General features: G+C 41.4%; 1 protein-coding gene across 30 annotated transcripts in view; it reads right to left on the reverse strand.

The window, feature by feature from the left end:
* GLIS3 (GLIS family zinc finger 3) overlaps positions 1-22,945 on the reverse strand; it is a 552,705-nt gene that overhangs the window by 298,445 nt on the left and 231,315 nt on the right. For 23 of the 30 annotated variants that reach the window (XM_072840247.1, XM_072840236.1, XM_072840221.1 and 20 more), the window contains 2 exons: positions 9,641-9,848; positions 1,473-2,595 (listed from right to left, as the gene is read on the reverse strand). In XM_072840247.1, coding sequence (XP_072696348.1) covers positions 1,473-2,595; positions 9,641-9,848 — 1,331 coding nt within the window. Of the gene's footprint in view, positions 1-1,472; positions 2,596-9,640; positions 9,849-18,547; positions 18,712-22,945 lie in introns of all 30 variants that reach the window. The other 7 variants (XM_072840262.1, XM_072840263.1, XM_072840267.1 and 4 more) reach the window with 1 other exon arrangement.

Genomic DNA, 22,945 nt, shown 5'->3' on the forward strand with positions numbered 1-22,945 from the left:
TCTCTTTCTGGCATTTTTAATGTAGAATCCTACTGACAGCGTAAGGTTTTGCCGCCTGAAATGTAATTATTCTCTTCAGTCATCTAATCTGGCATCCTCACAGTGTATCAGCTTCTGGTTTTCCTTAAGAAAAATCACAATGTTGGGGCATAAGGTAATGGCAAGAAATGCAATTTCGTTCCACCAGAAATTCTGAAAACTCTTTCAAAAATACCTATTGGATAGTAAAAAAGTGCTTCCAATACTTGCATTACAGCTATCAACCTGTTTGGTTTGCTTTTACATAAATCAGACAACTTGGCTAATCTATAATCAAACATAACATGGTCCAGATTCTTTATCATCAAGACATACTAGATAGAGTAAGAAGGGACTCTGGTCGGGGGACCACCATCTGAATAAGTCCCCTTTAAAAATGATTTATATATTTCACACATCCCGTGAACTGTAGCATATTCAATATCCAGGGAGTACCTATAGTTCTCAGATTTTAACATTGAAAGAAATATTCCTGTCCATCTAAACTAATATAAAATACATGCACTTCTTCTTCCAAGAGTTAAGTGAGCTGTTGGAAATTGTGCAAAGCTGCCCTGTGATCCCAAGGGTGGTGTCCTGCTTGTAAACCCTGAGGGTTTCTTTTAGGTGTGAAATGATTGCAAAATCATTTAAGAGTCATATTATTCAAAAAGAGTAAATTTTGCCAAAAAACAGAGATAGTTCCAGAATCGATGTTGTGAAGAGGGGAGGCAGGGGAGAAAGAGACACCAGGCCCACTTCCTTCAATACCCAAGGCACCATCCCTTCTTGGTTCATTCTCCTTATACTTTTCCACAAAATTTTCTCTCCTTAAAATTCAGTGAGAGCCTGTGAGATCCTGCTCCCGTGGTATCCCCTGGGTGTTTTTATGCCGGCTATAAATCATTAACTAGTCACACAACACTGGAGAGTGTGCGGTGTGCAGGCGTGTGGGTGTATGCAGCAACATTTTTACTAGCCAAGTTGCTAAGTGTGAGCTCCTTTCCAAATATCAGAACCACCCCTCCTCCAACCCCAATACTCGCCCAGTTATTGGAGGGAAGGAAAAAAAATCACTGAATATTTGCTTTGGAGAAAAGCTAAAGCTTGCTGGTAGTGCAGCGAGTATTCTTCTGCCCTGCACATTTCAGCAATTGAGTTGGTGCCTGGCAGGCATGTGCCAAGCTTCTGGACAGTGTGGCAGATGGACCTCCCCTGACATTATGGATCACATACGTTCGCAGAAGAGAATCTAGAAGTGGAGCGATACCCCAGCCACTAATAATTAAAGAAATTTTTCCTGTCCTCAGACTGAAGAGAAGTCACATTTCATGGATACCTAGACACCCATGTATCCGAATTCCTTAAAAGAAAATGTCCCCTGATTTGCGGCCAAGTTGGGAAAAGTCCATGCACCTACAACCAACTCCTGCGAACATGAGGAGGAGACTCACCGTGCACTTGTTGGGCTTCTCCCCAGAGTGGACCCTCATGTGGATCAGCAGTTTATATCGGGCGTTGAATGGCTTGTACCTTCGAGGACAGCCAGCCCAGAAGCAAGTGAAGTCTTCTCCTTTGCGCTGGTCTATGTGAACCTTCTCGATGTGCCGCACAAGTTCCTCCTGCTGGTCATACAGGGCACTGCAGTCTATCCAGCGACAGGAGTGTTTGCCCCCCACATCATCCATCTCCCCGTCCTCCTCCAGGGCAGCCTGGGGAAGGGCCAGCGGCTGGGCCCGGGGCACTAGCTCTTGGTGGTGTAGATGTGGGTGGGAGTGGTAGGGTGGCGGGGGGCCCTGTGGGGGCGGCGGCAGAGGAGGCAGTGGGGGCGGCGCAGGGGGCAGGTCCAGGGCTGTGCCCGGGAAATCATCCAGGCGCTCGGTCTTCAGCAGGCTGGCCGACTGGCCATCAGGGTTCGGCAGGCCATGTTGCACCACCATGTTGTTGACCAGACCTGGCTGGAGGGTCCCATGCTCCAGCTGCTGCATGCGCTCATACTCTAGCACACTGTCCTCTCCGTAGGCTGGGAGCGCCAGGCCACCGCCGGCCACCCGCAGGCCCTTCTGGCTGCTCGGCACTGAGCACGGCTGGGGAATGCAGCTTCCCCGCACCCCCAGGAAATGCCCATAGACCTCGGGCTGCGGGGACATGCTGGCCGGGGAAGCCCTCGACCCATTGATGTAGGCGACCAACGACGTGGGCGAGGTGCGGATGATGGTATTGAAGTCTATCCCGATGCCATCGGACAGTGGGGACAAGGACAGCGCTCTCTTCTTGGAGCGGGCTGAGTGGGACCTGGCCGATGAGTGCCGGGGGCTAGGGTAAGGAGAGTGGCTATTTTCCATGCCAAAAAGGTAGGACGGCAACGAGTTAGAGACGCTATTGCTAGACACAGCTGTCCCAGGAGGAAGGCTAAGGAGGTCCCCTAGATCGATGCCGTTCTGGGAGCTGTGGCTGGAGGACAGCGACGGGAGAGCCCTGTAGCCATGAGACCACTCCTGTTTCACGCTCAAGGCTGACTGACTATCCGTCAGGCTCAAAGTTGTGGACGCCAAAGACTCACGAGAAATAAGGGACCTGGAACAGCAGCCAGAAGGGAAAAAAAGAAAAAAGACAAACATTTTAGCAGGATATGGATTGCTTAAGAGCTAAAAGAACATTGCATTGACAATCCCTTAAGTATTTCCCCTAATTACATTCTCGGCTAAACACACATTCTTTGGCTAAGATAAAACCCAAGGCTTTTAGTTCCAGGTAAATAACATTTTACCAAGAAGGACAATAGAGGCCAATGCTCACTGGAATAATAAAACAAAAGATCTATTGTTATAAATAATCTTAATACTATAATGATAATAAAGGGTCCTTGCTTTATTTTTAAATATCTTTTTTAATGTGGGAGGAAAGGGGAGGAATTAAAGACCGGGGGAAAAAAAAAAAAAAAGACCGGGGAATAATTATTGATGCCTGTCATGGCAAACCAAATAAGCAAGCATTTAGTAAGCACTTGCTGTGTACAGTATACTACAAATATGCATCGCAGTGAATACAAGTCTAAACAGAGCCTCAGCCTTTGAGCAAAATTTATTAAGTAAAATGTAAACTTATGCTTCATTTGAGAAAAAAGTAATAATAACTTCACAACTTCATTTCACTGATGATAAGGGATCCTAAAGATTTCTTTGATAGTAACTCAATCAGTACTTAGTTGCAACATCAAATCACCCCGGAAAATTAAAAAATATATACAAAACAGAGCTATGATAGAGAAGGGAATGACAGCCTGAAATCAAGTTGTATTTAGTATAATGCATTTGGGCCACACAGGGTTTAATGACACCTGCTAGATTGGGGTTTTCCATGAATTCCTCTACTGAATCAGAGCAGTTTGAGACCAAGAACAGATCTTTCCCTTTCAGGAGTTCACTTTAGCAGTGATTCATCTCTTTTTCATTCCCTTTACAAACCATGTCCCATGTGTCATAAGATTTACCTGTAAATCAAAATGGTTTGTAATGTATTCTGGCCACTTTAAAATTTATCTTGCTTTACTATGACATCATTGCCTTAAAAAAAATCATTGGAAGGAAAAGCCACATCCCTTGGATGTAAATTTGTCACAATGAAGCTAGCCATCACTCACTGTCTCTCCTGACTCAGACATGGTGTGTATCAGAAAAATCCAGTTTACTCTGATGCACCTTGCATTGGCTTTCTACAGAGATTTTTCTGACAAAAAAAATTAACCCAAAACAAAATATTAAAAGAATATCTATCTTCCCAGAATGAACCCATTTACTACTTCCAGCTGTTATACAGCAACCTGTTGCAAAGGAATTGAGGGGAAAAGAGAAGCATTCTCGTCCCATCTGTTCCTGTTTGTCCTTCTCACAAAATGGAAGCCAGGAACACTTTTTTCTACAAGTGAGCTATGGGCAAGAAAACATCTTGACTCTCAAAGGCACAGTATAAGGTGATAGATAACACCGTTATCGATGTGATGCTTCCACCGAGTGAAGTAATGTTTACCAATGACAAACACAGCAGGAATTTACGTCCCATTGCCCTTGACACAGATTTTTTTTTTTGCCACCCCATTCTTATATTTGGGCTGAAGTCCTTTTGCAAGCCCCAAAGTGGTTTCTGAACCATCTGTTTTTAATTCCCCATGGACACTTTCAATTATTTTCTCAGCACACCCGCAGCATGCAGCCCTCCCTGCAGAGCTCAGCTGAAGGCTCCTGGTGATTGGATGTCAAAGGCCTTTTGGTCCCTTCCCCAGGGAGATTCAGGAATTGCTTTCTGACCCAAGCCAAATCAGTAGTCGTGTCATATATGAGGCAAAGACAACTGACTTTGCTTTATACCCGGAGGTTGAAAAGGCTTAGCAAACATTCTCAAATGGTACACTGGCTTAGCCACTGTCACTGTCATACTGGAGCACTTCAGATTTTTAAGCGGTAAATATCAGGCAGAAGGTATTCTACCCACCTGCGTAGACTTTGCATATGAAATTATATTATTTAGTTTGAGGGTGGCCTCCAGTGCTACACGTTAATCTGTTCTATTGTCAAGAGGTTTTCTTTTTTCCTCAATTACACCTAACTATGGCTTGATTTAAATCTGACGGTAACCCCACACAGACATCCCTTAACTCCTTGAATGTCTGTTTTCTAAGATGGTTACCATACATTTTTCAGAAAGCAAATTCTATACTCTCTTCATGATGGCAATAATATGAACAGAGAACTTCCCCCTTCTATCTCAAACACCAAATACGAACAAAACTTCCAACAAATGAAAGTTTACCTAGCTGCCAATCCCCCTCATGTGCAATTCCCCAGATCTTTCCATCTTTCAAAGTTCTAATCCATGAAACTTCTCCCAAATACACCAGCTCTCAGTAGAGTCCTCTTTCCAAAGCAGGTGTAAACCATCTGTACTGTGCCTTAAATGTTGCCCACTATTGGCATCTGTGGGTATAATGTTCCTCAATGAAATCCAAAGCCCTTCAACAGAAGGAATTGTTTTTATCTCTCTGGCACCCACCAGAGTATAAGATATATAAGTTTTCAAAAAACTGTTGATTAAGAAGGGGAATAATCAATACAATGATAAATAGCCATCACTTACAGCTTACAAAGCATTTTCCATGCACATCATCACATTTGATACAGCCTGTGAGATGAGTAAACCAGATTTTTAAAATAACCTCTATTTTACAGAAAATAAAAACTAAGGTTCTGTGAAGCCCTCCACTGACACCACACAAACAAACACTGGAAGTAGAAACGAAGCAGCCTTGGATAAGCAGTCACCTAGTGAGTCACACAGATCCTCTGTTGTTCTCCCCATACCATTCCCCAGATGTGGTCCATTATACTCTGCCTGATTCACAGACCTGGTGTAATAGGCTTGAAGTCACACAAGCTGTGGTTAGAACCCACATTTTCTGCGACAATCTGCTGAGTGACTGCGGAAAGTTCCCAAGGACTTTCTCCTACAGCCCCTGCTGCTGCACACACCAGGCCTCTGGGAAAGAGACAGACAAACAGCAGACATGACAACCTCCATTTCCCTGTGTTCATCTGCTCCCAAGGATGTTATTTCTAGTGACTGTTTAATTTGGAGTTATAGGAAAGGAAAGAGAAATAGCTCAAACAAAATACAACCAATAAAAACTCTGACACGATCAGTGAAACAGGTTAAGGTGGCTGGTGAGGCAGGAGCTCATTGACTGTCATGGTGCCATAAGGGGCATGATGACCAAGCAGAATTGCTTGGTTCAGTGCCAAGTTCAAAAGACATACAACTGACAGATCACATAGAATTCCTCAAACTGATCCTTAAGAGAATATATATTATCTATGTCACAGAAACGACTAGTCCTGGTCCATCTGTAAGGTCTTGTCTGTGTGCATGGGCAAATCCCCCAGAATTAGCACTGCATCTGAAGATAGTATGGCTGTGTAAAATATTAGAACTTACAGTGAGTCCAGAGTCTATTCTCAGCTCTCCTCTGAGCTTTGTGGACATACTCCAACCCAAAAGGAGACCCTAAGAAATTCCACCACCAGAAATCACCTCCATGAATGTCTGGTTTAGGAAAGAAAATGTAGTGTCTTTTGAGATCCAGAATGACATTATTAGTTTGATGGTTGCACTTTGTAACTGACAAGCTAAGTGACACTAGGCAAAGCATTTAGACTTTGTGTGTCTTGGGTCCATCATCTATACGACAGAGGTATTACCTGCAGATGGTTTATGAATATTCAATCATAAAATAGAATCATGGAAAGCTTAACATATATAAAACCCATGCAAGTAGTGTCCAATCCCTTCTGTTGCTGCATTGGTACATGAAGCCACTGTATGAGGTTATCATATCAGTACCTGTCATTTTAGGGTAAATATATACAATGACTTCTGTATTACACAGAGTTTTGGCAATGCCTAAGTTAAGAATGGCTTCTGGATCTCTAAGAAGGTAAGGTGTAGTTTGCATTTATCATTAAGTGGGGCTAGTCAGAAATGGTTCGGAAGTTAATAAAGGCAAACATGAAGCATTAGGGTACATTGTACATCACTGGATTAAACAGAATCCTATGAAGAAGCAGTGCTTTTTCCAAAATGAGCACTCCAGAAGACAAACAGTTAAAGGAAGTCAAAAGAAGAAATACATGGGCAGCCCCGGTGGCGCAGCAGTTTAGCGCTGCCTGCAGCCTGGGGTGTGATCCTGGAGACCCTGGATCAAGTCCCACATCAGGCTTCCTGCATGGGCCCTGCTTCTCCCTCTGCCTATGTCTCTGCCCCTCTCTCTCTCTCTCTCTCTCTCTCTCTCTCTCTGTGTGTCTCTATGAATAAATAAAATATTATCAATAATTAAGAAAATTCAAATTAAGATAAAATAACAATTTGTACATTAAACTGGCAAAAGGTATCAAAATAGTAATATCTGGAATTTAGTAGAAAAACAGGAACTGTCATACTACTGGTGAGTGTATCAATGGGTAGACCTTTGCTACAGTGCAATTTGCAAATACATAGCAAAAGCCTCAAAATTGCATATCTCCTTTAACTCAGCAAATTTTACTTCTAAGAATTTATTCTAATAACCAGATTTATTCTAATAACCAGACATATACAACAGAAGATTCACAGAATTGATCCAACAAAGCATTACTTATAATATTGAAACAAAGGGAACCAACTGAATGCCCAGTAACAGACTGATAAAAAATTATAGATTTTTTTTAATAAAATGGAATCTTGGGCAGAAAAAAGCCATTATATGATGCTGAATAAGATTTTTACTACAGAAGAAAGTGTTTCTATTAACTTAAAAAATGGTGATTATAACATTATGTAGGTAATTATAGATCAATGTGGTAGAAGGGAAAACCTGTGTTTATTTTGAATGTGTTTGCATCTAATGAGAAGGATATGTATCAGAATTGCTCTGGGTAGCCCCGGTGGCACAGCGGTTTAGCGCCACCTGCAACCCAGGGCGTGATCCTGGAGACCCGGGATCGAGTCCCACGTCAGGCTCTCTGCATGGAACCTGCTTCTCCCTCTGCCTGTGTCTCTGCCTCTCTCTCTCTCTCTCTCTCTCTCTCTCTGTCTCTATGAATAAATAAATAAAATCTTTGAAAAAAAAAAAAGAATTGCTCCTATGGTTGCCTGGTTGCCTGCGGGTGGTAGGGTTCAGGATGACTATCATTCACTATTTTGTGCTTTTCCATACTTTCTACAATGAATAATAATTACATAAATAATCAAGAAAAAATAATAAATTTTACAGCTTTCTATACAACAGCCATCACTCCATGTGAAGAGTGCATACCCTCTCCTCACCACTTTCCCTAGCATATCTCCAATGGACAACACACAAAGTTGATTGTCTCTCCATCTCCTCTTTACCTTTAGACAGAAAAATGCCCTCAGGTTGAAATGTTGCCTCCTTTCCTTCCATTCGTCTGATGGAACACACAAATCAATTTGAGGATCACAAATAAATGCAACCTTCCCAGATCGCTGAAAGTAATTTCCATACTTCACCAAGCCACCCCACCTCCCAACTCCTGCTTCTTTGCTCATCCTGCCAAAGAATTATTTCCATCGAAAGACTCACAGAATACATTGTCAAAAACACATGTCAATGCATCTTTAAGATGCTGTCCTTTAAGGATATAAAATTATGCGAAGGAATCAAATATGCCAGAAAACACTGAGATAATGACCCTTCTCCAGCCGGCCCATGAAAGGGGCTGCATAAGGTACACGGCTGGAGCAGCCCGCACCCTGCCTCCCGTCACTTTCTCCATTAATTACAACTCTCTGCCTTCAAGGCATTGGCTGGACTTGCCACAGACAGGAAGCTGAAGGCTTCCCAATGACATCTACCCCCTGAGTACAGTTAATTTTACACACAACACTCAGCAAGTCTAAGGAGTCCCTCAAGGCATAATCATCAATGGGAAATGACAGCAGCAGCTTCCCATCACAAAATTCTCAGGTGAAAAACAAGTTTCCATCTCACTAAAAAACTGGCATAAAAAAAAAGGACCCAGGAACTCTGATTTCTGAGTATCAAGTAGTGGCTAGGAGGACAGTGCAGAGATACAAGAGGGCAAAGGAGACACGAGCAAAAGGAGGGAGGATGGGAGAAGAAATGGGACCCCACACCTGTGAGACACCTCCACAGCTTCCATCCTCTGAGAAGAGGAAACAGAGGGCCAATTTCTTTGCAAAATCACAGCTACAGCAGAGCCAGAACTTAGAGGTAAAAACTCTGGGTTGTGCTTCTCCAAGAAGACTACTTACAGAAGATGAAATAATTCATTTCAAACATGGAAACAGACCTTACACATTGCATGGTATTTTGGTTTTATGTCCTCTATAATATCAACCTTGAGAGATACAAAAATTTGCCTGAAAGGGTGATTTCCCCTTCCTATTCAATTCTCTCCCATATGGAATGATATACAGCATTTATTGGACCCATTTATTCCAGCACCTAATCAGACATTGAGTTGAAATGTTACATAATTTGTGCATGAAAGTGTGTCTTCCCAGACATATCATAAAATCTTGAAATTCATGGCCTCTCTCTTTACATTTTCTACCATCTCCCTAAACTTCAATTATTGTATTATGAAGACAGTAGTTACTTAACAAATATTCGAGTGGATGGGTGGATGGATGAATAGACAAACAGATGGGAAAGCATCCTGGGGTTACCACAATTGTATACACTGAAAACCGGGCAGGGAAGAGAGATGTATGTACAGGGCACATCTCAATTCTCTAGCCATGACAGGACCGCTTCACCAGGAACTGCCACATTTATACTCTGGGCTTTAGTCACTAAGGCCCCAAAGTCAAACTGGGCATTACTTACACTCACACAGTAAAACAGCAGGTATTAAACCATCTTCCCAATTAAGATATTATGACACATGGTTTTTATACACATTCCCCTACAAAGCTCAATTTGATAGAGTTGCTTGACTGAGTGTGTGTATGTGTGTGTGTTCTGTGTGTGTGTGTTCAGCAGGGAAGGGAAAACACATGTGGGGTGTGATTATACCATAAGAAGGGGGAAAAAAAAGTAACATGAGACCTGGTATCTGAAGGAGGTATATTCAGGTTGGCAGCATTCATTGCCCTCTGTAAGCTAGGACTGATCTGGTTGCATGCTGTAGAGACCTGGCTTGCTGGAGGTGAATTGGGTCCCAGTCGCTGAACCATCATGGGACTGCTGGTGACCACTAGATTGTTGCAGCTGCCTTTTCCAATGGACTTGCACTGAGGCCCAAAGCCAAGAGCCCCTAAAAACAAATGAATCAGGTTAGCTTTCATGTGCCTTACATCAGAAATCAGTAAATACACACACTTGCCCACTTATATTAGGACTCCTCTTTAAAGATAGTCCTTGGATCACCTTTTTGTTCATTTTTAGTATTAGTGATACCAAAAGCTTTCTGTATTTCCAATGAAAAAGCCATTGCTACAATAAAAAAACTTCGATAATCACCATTCATACAAAATGTGCTTACATTTTGCTCCTTCTATGCAGAAGTACCTAGCTATTAAGAATCATATTTTATTGTCTCCTTACCTAAAGAGTTAAGGTGATAAGTAGATGGGATTACTTATATCTAGAAGTTTCTTCTAGAATGGCTAATATATTGAATTGGCCAGCAAGGAAAGTTGACACTGCTGAACACTTACTTACTTCATTTACTTCCTTCCAATTCTGGCCTTCCAAAAAGTTTAAAGGGATATAGTCTGGCTGTGTCCCTCTAGTCCTGATTTCTCCTCTTCATTCCAGTACATTGTCATTGGACATATACCCAATTAAAAGAAAATCAGGACGAAAGAGCCATTAACAAAATACTCATCCTAAAAGCAGCATGGTAACCAAATTCAACACTGATTTATCATCTCATTAGTAACAATCTTCAAATGTAGTAAAATGTGGTACATACCCAAAGGAGGAAGAAAAAAAGAAACCCCCCAAAATCTGTGTCATTATGGAGAAGTGAAAAACATAAGCCAGAAAGTCAAACACAGCCATGACTCATTTATAAGAAATAATAATAATACTGGTTGAATCATTCTAGACATTCTTTTCACATGGATGTGCTTTTTTCAAACATTTTTTGCAAACTACCTGGTCAAGCCTCAGTGTGCACTGGTGTTCCCATTTCAAACAAAAATAAGCATAATGTCAGATTTTAACAAATTAAACTCTAAAGTTTTCTCATCAAATTCCCCGTACTTCTCATTGATGTATCAAAATAAGTGGAAAATCATCACAGTAACTCTCCTTTAGCCCCAGGGGACATAATTTCCTATTTTGTTTTTCCAGAAATTAAATAAATAACCAAAAAATGACTTTGTCATCTTTAACATTCTCTTCCAAGAGCCCACAAAGCTGAAGAATAAACAGACCTTAGAGCAATCACCATGCTCTCATCAATGAAACCACATCTCAAAAATGCTGAGAGAGTTGCAATGTTTTTAATTGGCAGGAACCTGCTGTTTAGTCCAGCACTCTGGGAAATCCCAGTGGTAATTCACTTGCCCAAGGCCACACAGGGATTTAATGACTGAGCAGAAATGGATTCCATTATAGTGTATTTTCATGGTGCCTATGTGTTTAACTTTAGGTACTAGATGCTTAGTTTCTTTCTTGGATACTTGCCAAGATCATTAGCTCCAAAAGAAATTTCTCCCTGATTTTTTTTTTCAGACACATAAACCAGAACCTTTCCCTCTCCCCCTCCCACTGCCACTTCTATCTGATGTATTTTCTTGTGCCTTGAAAGACCAATCATAGATAGTCTCTCCGTTTTCAACGCACGTATAACAGTACCATCAGGTCTCCATTTTGACATCAAAAGTAGTGGGTACATTCTTATGCAATGATCATAAACTTAGTATCTTTATGAATTCCAACAAGCTACATGCCATTTGCTTTTCATAGTCTTTTTTTTTCTTTTTTTTTACCTCGGAAAAAGGCAATGTGATGGTTCATACCCTGGTCCAATATGTTAAGACACCTGAATTGCCTCCACAGGTTCCATCACCACTAGCCACTGCTATTAAAAGCAACATCAGATGTCAGATATTCCCATTAAATTCAATATCATCTATTCATCTGTCATTTAATGCCTGGTTCTCTCTCAATAAAAAGGTTCTAACATCTAACTTTAAAACAAATACATATTAACAGCTGGAACAGCACAACCAAGAACTACCACTTGATAACAAAGCATACTGACACTTTCTTCCATCGAAGCTAAGATGCCATATATTTTAAGGGACAGTATTATTTTATGTGCCGGTAAGAACACACGCCACCACTGTAACTAGCGCATGGTATCGAGATTTCAGAGAGGTTCTGATGTAGAAAAATGCACACCTTAAAAATCAATAAATACAAATACAGTTGCTGAAAATTTTCACTTATCCCTTGTCTTGTTCATGCTCTCCTCTCTGCTGGGCACACCCTTACTGTAATTTGTCTACCTGGTAAGCACCTCTCGGTCTTCATGCTCTCAATTCAAAGGTCACCTCCTCTCCTGCTACCCCTTCCCCGTTGCCAGCTGGGCAGATGTGACCAAGTCTCCTTTTTGTTCTCCCACCATCTCTCATAGCACATCTGCTTCAGCACCTTTAAGGAACTGTCATGTTTACATGCCTGCCACTTCCTCCTCTTTTATATTTTACTGCTTTTAAAGACAAAGATCCTGTTTGAGGCAGCTCTGCTTCCTCAGCATGTAGCCCAGGGCCTATAACACGTACACACCAAAGTCTGTCAATGAAGTTAAGAATGAATTAATGTGGATACAGAGAAAAGATCAGTGGTCCCAGGGACAGGGGCAGTGGGGAACCTATGGTTCCCAGGTATAAGATAAATAAGTCTTGGGCATTGATGTACAGCAAAGTGACTATAGTTAATAATACTATATTGCCTATTTGAAAGCGGTTATGTGAGTAAATCTTAAAAGTCCTCATCACAAGGAGAATAATGTGTGTAACTATGTGTAGCGATGGATATAAGGCTTATTGTGGTGATCATTTCACAGTGAGTATAAACAGTGAATCACTATGCTGCACACCTGAAACTAATACAGTGTTACATGTCAATGATGCCTCAATGAACACAAATTTTAATGAATGAATGAAAATAAAAGACAGTTGTACATGAATATTTAATACTCACACATTATTTCCACTGAAACCTCCTGGCTTAAAAAACCTCCTGGTTTTTTATTTAAAACAGTGCCAGTTTTCAAAAACAAACTCCAACTAAGCCAATCCCTTGACACTTCTCTATAGTACTGCTAACTGGGTCAGAACTGAGGATGAAGCCCATGGGGATCATAATTACAAAGCCATCTTCCTGGGTGAGAATTTTACACTGGTCAAGGCTGCCTTTGTAACTCTACACCCTGGATTCACACATTCAAATGATCTCCCCACTCTCTAATACTGAGACATTCATCTCCCCCTTCCTGGCATCCCCATCGTTTTGGCTACTTTGGCTACACTCCCAAATTCACTGGCCACCAAAAACCTCATCTAATCACAGAGAAATGACAGCTTCTGAAAGGTATCATAAATGGCATCCTTGAAGCATGAGGGTGAGCAGTAAATTTATGGGAAACAAGTAATGTTTGTGGCACAGTGGTGAGAATGTTCTGGAAAATGGTATCATTTGGTTCACAAGTGGAGGCAAATGATACTTTGACCAAGACCTATGGCACTCAATACAACCATCCAACTCTAATATTGTTTTCATAGTGCCAAACATAACGAACACCACCAGACTGGCTGGAACCACACTGTGCTCTGGGCTCTGAAGACAGCCTGCCTTGGGGCTGACTTCCTGCACCCACGCTGGTCATGTGACTTGGGCAATTACTAAAGTATATGTGTGCCTCATCCCTATCCTTCTCACCTGTAAAATGGGAACAAAAATAACACTACCTCCCCCAAGATTGTTGTGCATCTAGTATCAATTATATATATAAAGGACTCTGCACATCTTCCAGCACATAGTAGGTATTCAATGGATGTCAGATGTTATTGTCACTACCCTTACTATTACTGTTCACACCTCTCACTGATTTTTGGTCCACTCTCTTTCTTGAAGGGCAAAACAGTTCCTTATAATTCTTTGCACAAATCAAGATAGTGAATGATGCTATTTCATTCTCTACCCACTTTAAGGCTCGAGCCTACGTTTTAAAAACAGGTGTCATCACAGATAGAAGAAAAGTCTTCAACTGGCCAAGTTTGAATGTTGCTTGGCTTGTCATTCCCTGAAAACAAACCATACAGCCTTTCTGTCTACCAGATGTGCCAACCACTTGTATGCTGGTTTTTGTTTTGAAATACCACTTATTTTTAGAGGCTGCATGATGTTTTTTTAAAAAATGTGTTTACTGCTCAAATAAAGATGCCAGTAGATGGCCTTCTGAGTACTACATACATTCTAGCCAAGATCACTGTGTGCTGGTGGGGAGTGCAAATGTATTGCATTTTTGAGTTTCTGAACTGAGAGATCATCCTAGTAGGGGCATGTTTTTAATTAATGTCTTCGTTAGTTAAAAGGGTTCTTTTGAAGTCAAAGAGTTGATTATGTCGCAATTGCCCGTGCTGAGGCTATAGTCCTCAGAAGATTTGTGTTTACCCACTAGTTCCTCTAAAAATGACACAGATATGGAGGGAGACAGAAATGGCATATATATATATATATATATATATATATAGGAGGGAGTCAGGAAGAACTAATCAAAGTTTCTTTGGTTGTTACTATTCACTTAAGTGACACTTACCAAGTGCCAACCACAAGCCAGGGAGTCCCTGGAGACAGATGGACAGAGTCTTGGCCCCCCTGGAGCCCTCATTCTGGCTACAAGAAGGAGTACAAAGATGAGTACTCTTCATTACAAAAGAAGTGACCACTGCTTCTAGTTTGGATCATATGAGATGGCTTTCTTTTTTTTTTTTTTTTTTTTTTAATATAGTCACAGAGAGAGAGAGAGGCAGAGACACAGGCAGAGGGAGAAGCAGGCTCCATGCACCGGGAGCCCGATGTGGGATTCAATCCCAGGTCTCCAGGATCGCACCCTGGGCCAAAGGCAGGCGCTAAACCGCTGCGCCACCCAGGGATCCCCCAGATGGCTTTCTTTGTAGGCCAAACGTGATCTAATAACCTAACACAAATGCAGGGTGTTGTAGAGACAGAAATAATAATATACATCAGGATTTGAGTCCTGGCTCCCCAACTCACTAGCTGTGTGACACTGGACAAGGTCTTTTAAGTCTATGTGAGTGATGTCCTATTACCTCGAATGGGGACAGTAGCAGTACCTAACTCACAGTTTGTTAAAGATGATTAAAAGGATAAGTGTATATTAATATATACCTTACCACCATATATTGCCAATATAATATACACCACCATATACTACCAATACCACAATATGTTACCAATGTAATATATGCCTTACTACCTTTGAAGATCAGGGTTTCCTTCCCAGCCTTTCATTTTAAAACATTTGAAAACTATAGAAAAGTTGTAAAAATAGTAAAATAAACTCTGTTTTGTCTATGAATAAACTGTATTTACCTCTTCATCCATCCAGCTTTCTACATAAGCTTACTTTTATTATTAATCTGTTGAACCATTTAAGAATAAATCATAGATTTTTGTCCTTCACTCCTAAATACGTAAAACCACAGTATAATTGTTAAATTCAAAACATTTAGCAAGGACATAATAATGGCATGTAGCATATCATTTATATTCAAATATTATCAATTATCCTAAGAACACCCTGTAGAGCAACTGTTTTCCATTCCAGGATCATGCATTTCAAGGAAAGGTTTTGAGGCTCATGCTGAGGTAGGTTAGTAAATCACCACACAGTAGGGCACAGAAAAAAAAAAAAGAAAAAAAAACAACCAAGTGCAAATAAGCACAGTAGTTATAAGCATGGGTTAGCACCCCAGCTCCACCATGGACTGGCCGTGTGGCCTTAAACAAATTACTCAACCTCTCAGTGCCTCACTGTCCTGCTCTCTAAAATGGGATCAACACTAGTACACACCTCACTGAGTTGTTTTGAGGGTTAAAAGATCTAACATATGTCATATGTTTAGGGCTTAGCACTTAATATATTGAAAGTGTTAATTATATTTTATTAAAGAATTTATCTCGGGTATTTTCTGATATTGTTTATAGCATCTCTTTCCTCTGGAGTGACCAAGGACTATAGGTTGACACCTCTCTTTCCAAAACCTTCTCCTCAGCATACAGTAGACTTGTCCTTCTCTGGATGGGCCCTAGCCTTCAGGCCTCCCTCTTTTCTCATTGTCATTCTACCTTATTCTTAGATTCTCTCCAGCTTTCATTCATATGCTTCCCTAAAACTAGAAATAAGAAATTCTTGCATACTAAACATACTCAGCTTGCTATCTAGTGTTTTGTCAAACTGGTAACGTTTCACTGCTAAGATACAGTAGTGGCAACTTAATGACTATATGTGAGTGTGTAGTGTGTTACTCTGAAATACATTAAGGCAGGGGTAAATGGCTAAGAACACCAAATAATGAGAATCAGAATGACATAATTGGCTTTTCTATTCAGGGGTAAAGCATTTCAACTTAGCAAATGTTACAAATCCTCAAAATTGCACAAAACCTATGGGAGGTAAGGAATACTGGATATAGTATCCTGCCTTCATGTTGCTTACAGTCTGTAGAGACAAGACATACTCACCTAGGAACAATCAGATAATGAGACGGGACTGTACAGGATTAAGCATGAAGCTGAATCGTAGAAACAGGAATTCAGAGAAGGGAGAAATCTCCAGGCAACTCATTGACTAATAATAATTTTAACCATAAAGGCATTTCCCAAAATCCTTCAGGGAGTCCAAGAGTATTCAATGGTAACACATAAGGCAAGATCACGGAGAGATCCATAGTCAAATAGCTTTGGGAAACCCTAACACAACAAAGGTAAACATATCTTTATAGTACAGAACCTTTACTCCCAGAGCCTTTAAAAATGCAAATGCAGGGGGCACCTGGGTGGCTTAGTTAAGTGGTTAAGCATCTGCCTTCTGCTCAGGTCATGATCTCAGGGTCCTGGGATGGAGCCCTGTGGGCTCCCTGCTCAGCAGGGAGCCTGCCTCTCCCTCTGCTACTCCCCTGGATTGTATGTGCTCTCTCTCAAATAAATAAAATAAATCTTTAAAAAGTAAATGTACAAATGCACATAATAAAACTCCCAGAGGAAAAAAAAATAAAAAAATAAAAAAATGAAACTCCCAGAGGGGGAAATAATATGGAATGTGTATGTATATATATATATTTTTTTAATTTCCCTATAAGTTCACTCAAGACTGAAACAGTTCTTGGAAAATAATAAGCTAGAACATGGGGATCCCTGGGTGGTGCAGTGGTTTAGCGCCTGGCTTTAGCCCAGGGCGCGATCCTGGAGACCCGGGATCGAATCCCACGTTGGGCTCCCGGTGCATGGAGCCTGCTTCTCCCTCTGCCTCTCTCTCTCTCTCTCTCTCTCTGTGTGACTATCATAAATAAATAAAATTAAAAAAAAATAAGCTAGAACATGAAGGAAGAACAAGCACATGAACGAGAAGGAGATGACTGAATGTAGTCATGGAAACAGAAAGGAGGAGGCATGGCGTGTACTGGAGAGAAAAGAAGAGAAGTCAGGGCTGCCTGCAGGAGGAGGCTGTCTGACCAGGAGAAAGGAGAGGCAGACTGAAACGGCTGCTCTAAACCCCTGGAGACTCTGGTTGAACAGCTGGATGATATATATTTACCAATGGCCCCAAACCTAGTTGCACGCACATCAATGTTACCAGGGAAGCTTTTCGAAACTGCAAATTTACAGGCTCCACCTCAAACCAAAAAAGTCAGATGGTGCTGGTGCAATTGGCCCACTGACCTTGTGCTGTAGGTAGTGAGTGGAACAGTCCTACCAGAGATCATGTCCACCCAGGAGGCATTTGGAGGACACAGGGACCAAGGCTGGAGGAGCACGTGAACCAGAAGCTGGTCACATTTTGGTAAACAACAGAATTAAGAAGGCAACGGTTATGGGAGCAAGTCAGAGTAAGATTGGAGTTTTATAATTGGTAGATAAAGATTCAGGAGATCAAGTTTTAAAAGGACAGGGGGATCACATAAAGACTATTTTCATGACTCTGGTCCAAAGTGAGTTACTTAGTCCCAGCCAATAAGTAGGCCAAATCTGAATCCAGATTAACAGAGATTCCCATGAGTTGTGCAGTTCTCATACCACGTTGCTCTTTGAAGTGCAGCTGGTATCTACCAAGTTCACCCTAAAAGAATATAACTTTCACACCAACACTCTGCTAACCTTAGTCAGCATTCAGGAATGTCAGCCTCCAAGTACAGAATCACTAGCATGACTCATTTCATCTGATCCCTGCATTAAATGGAATCGTATTTATACCCCAAGAGATTAAAAAATATCATATTCCTTTCGGTACCACTCAGTGCCCCAAATTCCTGGACATGAAGCCTCAATCTATCTCCCTACCACCAGGCACTCCTGATAAGGCGTTATTAATACACAGCTCCGAACCACCTCATAAAGATGTAAAGATATATTAAACAACATTCCTGAAGTTTATATGCTAAAGTCCCATCAGTCAGCTATGGTACATCAATTATCAACTAATTAGTACAGAGTGCTTATGCTGACCCTTCTGTTCTCCCTTGTAATGATTTGCCAAGTTAACCGAAAGCCGCTTTGCTCCATAGAGACTCTGAGTTTAGCAAGAGTGTTAAATAAAGTTCACCAACAATTAGCCTAGAAAACCAAAGAGAAAATGTAAGCACATTTTACTGCTTTTCCCTGGACAAATTTTCAAAAAATCCCATGGGAAGAGATGAGATATATTTGTTAAATAAGCAAAGCATTACTCTGAAAGGTGGAAGTAGCAAGCAGTACCGGTGCAGTTGGGGAACGTAGAGCTCCCTGATCAGGTATTTGTTTCCCGTGGCCCCACTCCAAGCTGAACGAGAGCATGTACCCCGGGGGACTGCAGGTACACAGATGGGCGAGATGATGCTTGCTTATGATCTAATTTAACAGGTTTATGCCATGGGAGTGATCTGTGAAAATGAAGGAGTTCAAGATAAAACTGTTATACTGACTCTATAAAGACAGAACTTCCATAAATAAGAAAGGCTGGGAGCAGAGAAGGGAGGGCACACACTTTAATGAGATTTTTAGTAGGCCATTCAAAAAATTATGGCTTTAAAAAACCAGTATATTATGACTACCCATGGAGATTCTGAGGTGTAGTCCATGCCTCCGTTTCCCTTGATCAGGTCACATTTATTGAGCACCTTCTGTGGGCTTGGTGCTGTACAGGGCAAGTGGAGCCCCTGGCTGGTGGGTTAGTCCTCAAAGAGCTTCTGACCAGCTGGAGAGTTGTAACCAACACATGGATGAGGAAACACACCGGATCTTAAACTCAGTAGCCATGGTGCTGAGCACACAAAGTGTCCAAACAAGACCAAGACCTGTGTATACAGGGGAGGAGTAGGATTTGATCTGAACCTCTTGATGCTAGAGGGGAGAAGGCAGCCCAAAGAGGGCAAAGTGGTGTGGGGGCAGCATGAGCAAGGAGCAGGGATGGAAATGCTAGGGCCAGAATGGCTTCACTCACCAGCTATGTGACCTTGGGAAAGTTCCTTAAACTCTCTGTGCCTCTGCTTCCTACATGGGAAATGGGCATGGTACTTGTACCGACCTTCATAAGGCTGTTTGGAGAACTAAGAAGTCAATGTGTGTAAAACACTTAGCGTAGTATCCAGCACACAGGAAGCACTCTATGAGTTGTAGGTATTCCCAGTATTAATGATTCCCATATTAAAGGATTATCAGGTTATACAGGACATCCAAGACCAGCCTCCCTCCACTTCCCCCACCAAAAAAGCTATAGTAGGTGTTTAGGCATAGGTGTGGAGAGAGACTAGAAGGGGGGTAGTCTAACTACTTCCAGCACATACAGAGATAGAACAAAGACTAAAGGCAGGAAGCCAAGCGAGGAAAATGTTGTGATGATCTCAGGGTGCGGTGCTGAGGCCCTGGGGCAGGCCAGGCAGAAGCAAATGCAGAGTAACCCCAAATGGCCTTACAAAGGAAACAAAATATAAGGTTGTGGAAGGGCCTTTCAGAATTCTAAATCCCAATTCCAGGGCCTGTTACTAGATTCCAAACCATTCTCCAAAAACCAAGATCATGTCTTCCCTAAGATGTTTCTCTCCGCAAGTCAACCAAAAGCAAAGATGCGATAGGAAATGGCAAAGCTGCCCACAGGTAGACTCCTCACTGTATGGACCAGTGGTGACTACAATTGTTGCTAGATCCTTGTCTCTGAATTACTCAATAGCTTGGAATATTGCTAGTTTGCCTTCCTCTCTCCACACTCCCTACGCGCGCACGCGCTCACACACACACACACACACACACACACACACACACACGAAGAGAGTATAGTCTAAACTACTCAATATAAACCAATGGAACTTTTTTTTTCAGCATATAAGAGCTGGTTCAGAGGCAAAAATTCCATTTACTCCTTCCTATTAGAGATAACATCTTAGTTCTAAAAGGCAAAGCTTACACAGGCATCACCAAAAGGTGCTAGACTACCTTTGTTTGCCCTCAAACAGTAATTCCTCAGAACTGTCCAAAGAGACACATATTCTACCATAAATATTTTCTGTTACATATGCTACATGGGTTTGCAAGTCCAGATGGGATGCCCAGAAGCATCAGACCCAGAGAAAAGACAGATGATTATGGAGATTATACTTTTTTACATTAAAAACTCAGTCACCCATCTTCTAAGAACCAGACATTACCCAGCTTCCTACACCCAGAAGTCCCCCAGAGCCACTCAGGTGCCTCAGCAGCCAGATACTTTTTGCCTGTAGGCTATAGATTCTGGACTCCATGCTCCAAAAGCCCATTAGTAGCCCAGGTATATGGCAAGAAAATTTATTGAGCTATGCTTTGTAATTTGTGCTCCTTTGTCCCAGATGGGTTATTATAAGAGAGCTAAAAGTAGATACTCTTTGATTCCATCCTCTTTCCTAGACCTGTGCAAAATCCTAAATCCACTGAGATTATCCAGGTGCTCAAAAGCTATGGGGACAGAGAAGATTGCCTCTGAGGGGGAAGTCAGGAGAAGGGGAGAGTGCTCAGCTCAAAGTCAAGGAAGGCAGGGGGTGGGGCAGAGGGATGCATGCATAGGGAGGGTGTCCATGGCTGCATGACAAATGTACAAAGGCCAGACTCTAGGTCTGGGCTCCCAGCTCCAGCAGTTTCCTGTATCCAAGCAATGCATGGAACAGCAGACTTCTGGCCTTGACCAGGAGGCACCTCAGCAAGAACCTGTGGACCACGAGCCAGGAAAGCTATTGGAATGTTCTGCTCTGGACAAAGATCCTGGGGTCTTGTCTCACCCTGGCAAGGTAGTAATGACTAGGCACCCACGCGAAAATGACTGAGGTTAGATTTCCTGCTCATCAGCAAGATGGGGTCTTGGAGTCTCATTTGTTTTGATTTAAAGGAAATAATTTTAAAAACCATTGCTGGTACATGAACTGGTAAAGTAAATTACAAAAGTATTTACTAAAATACTTTTAGTGAGGGGGCGCCTGGGTAGCTCAGTCAGTCAGTTAAGGATCTGACTCTTGGTTGCAGCTCAGGGTCATGAGATCAAGCCCCACATCAGGCTCTGCACTCAGTGGGGAGTCTGCTTAAGATTCCCTCTTTCCCTCTGCCCCTCACCCACTGGAACAAGCACACACACTCTCTAAAAAATAAAAATAAAAATAAAATATTTTCAGTGAGGATGACTGTTTACACTAAACTTAGCAAGATCATTCTAACTCTAAATTCTCAAAATATAGTCCATATAATTTGCCTCCAAATAAACTTATACCATCTAGTGTATAAAATCACTTAGCACTTAGAGATATGCATGTTTCAAAGTCACAGACTTTGAGAAATCAAATTATGTCTTAAGGTTGAGGAATCTGTGAGAAAATGAATCACTTTTGCTAAATTTCAGGAGTATCCGCTTGCCTTTCTTCTCTCTCATAGCAGTTAAATACTAGTCAGCCAAACCTACTCTTGTAGGTACTCATCTTGTGAAATATCCGGAAAAAAAAAAAAGAATAATAAAAGGGAGGTATATCTTTTCTTTGTCTTCTTCTATCAAGCGCACCAAGCTATCTGTGGTGAAACCATCTCAAGGTTCCAAAGAGATTTTGCTCCTTGTTCAGAATTCTAGAACCAAGAAAATGGAAAACTTCTTCCTTCACTGTTTCAACACAGTGAGTACCTTTGTTTGGAAGGATTTTCCCACTGTCTTCTTTCAAAAATGTGTCAGTCAGAATGGTTTGAGGGAGGGTGGAAAAATGGCGACTGGGACGGTGGTTATTGTACGTCAGGTAGGCCAGTGGAGGGGTGAAGATTGAGAAATCCTACTCCATGAATACTGGCTGCTCTGTCATCCAACACCAGCAACACAACGAACTGAAGTAATACCTCCGTCCCGTCCCGAGGAGGAAAGAATAAAGTCCGAAAGAAATTTGTAAAGAAGGCATACAATGCAGCTCAACTGACTTGTTTTTTGACACGCAGCCTTGAAAAGAACAATTTTGCCTCAGAGTCTTGGCAAATGCAAAATGATTTTTTTTTATAAGTTTTAACATGCATTTTACTACATGTGTGAAGAGAGCGAGGGTGAGAAAGGCCAGGTATCCAAAGACAGGGAGGCTGTCAGGTTTCTCTTTTCTGTGTCATTTTTGTTTAGTTGGTCAAATGAAAATTCAAAACCATATAATTAGATGGTTGTTTATACATGATTAAGCATGAGCTCATTGGACTTTACATGCCAAAAAGTCAGAGATGTGGTTAAGGGCAAGAAGGAACTATTAATAAAAGGAAATAAAGCTGTAATACATTTTTCACTTATGAATAAAAATAATTCAAAGGTCTCTAGATGGAAAAAGAAAGAAAAAATCAACCATGAGTAGGGGCAAGAAACCAGGTAATTTTATAAATGGTTAGAATTCATGTGATATAAAACATAAACCACTGGTACAAAAAAGCTCTTCCTCCTCTATGATCGTAATCCTATTTTTGTATCTCGTAAACATAACTCACAATGAGAACATAACAAAACATACCTGTATTATATTTCTTTAGAATTGTTCTGGGAAATGCTTAAGCAAGAATATGTTGTGCATTCAAAAGAGTTACTTGTTCTCTTCCTAACTGTCTTCACCAGTAATCCCCTCTGGAGAAACCAAGAGCTGTCAGCTT

The sequence above is a fragment of the Canis lupus genome, chromosome 1, assembly GCF_048164855.1.
Source record: "Canis lupus baileyi chromosome 1, mCanLup2.hap1, whole genome shotgun sequence".
Lineage (NCBI taxonomy): Eukaryota > Metazoa > Chordata > Mammalia > Carnivora > Canidae > Canis > Canis lupus.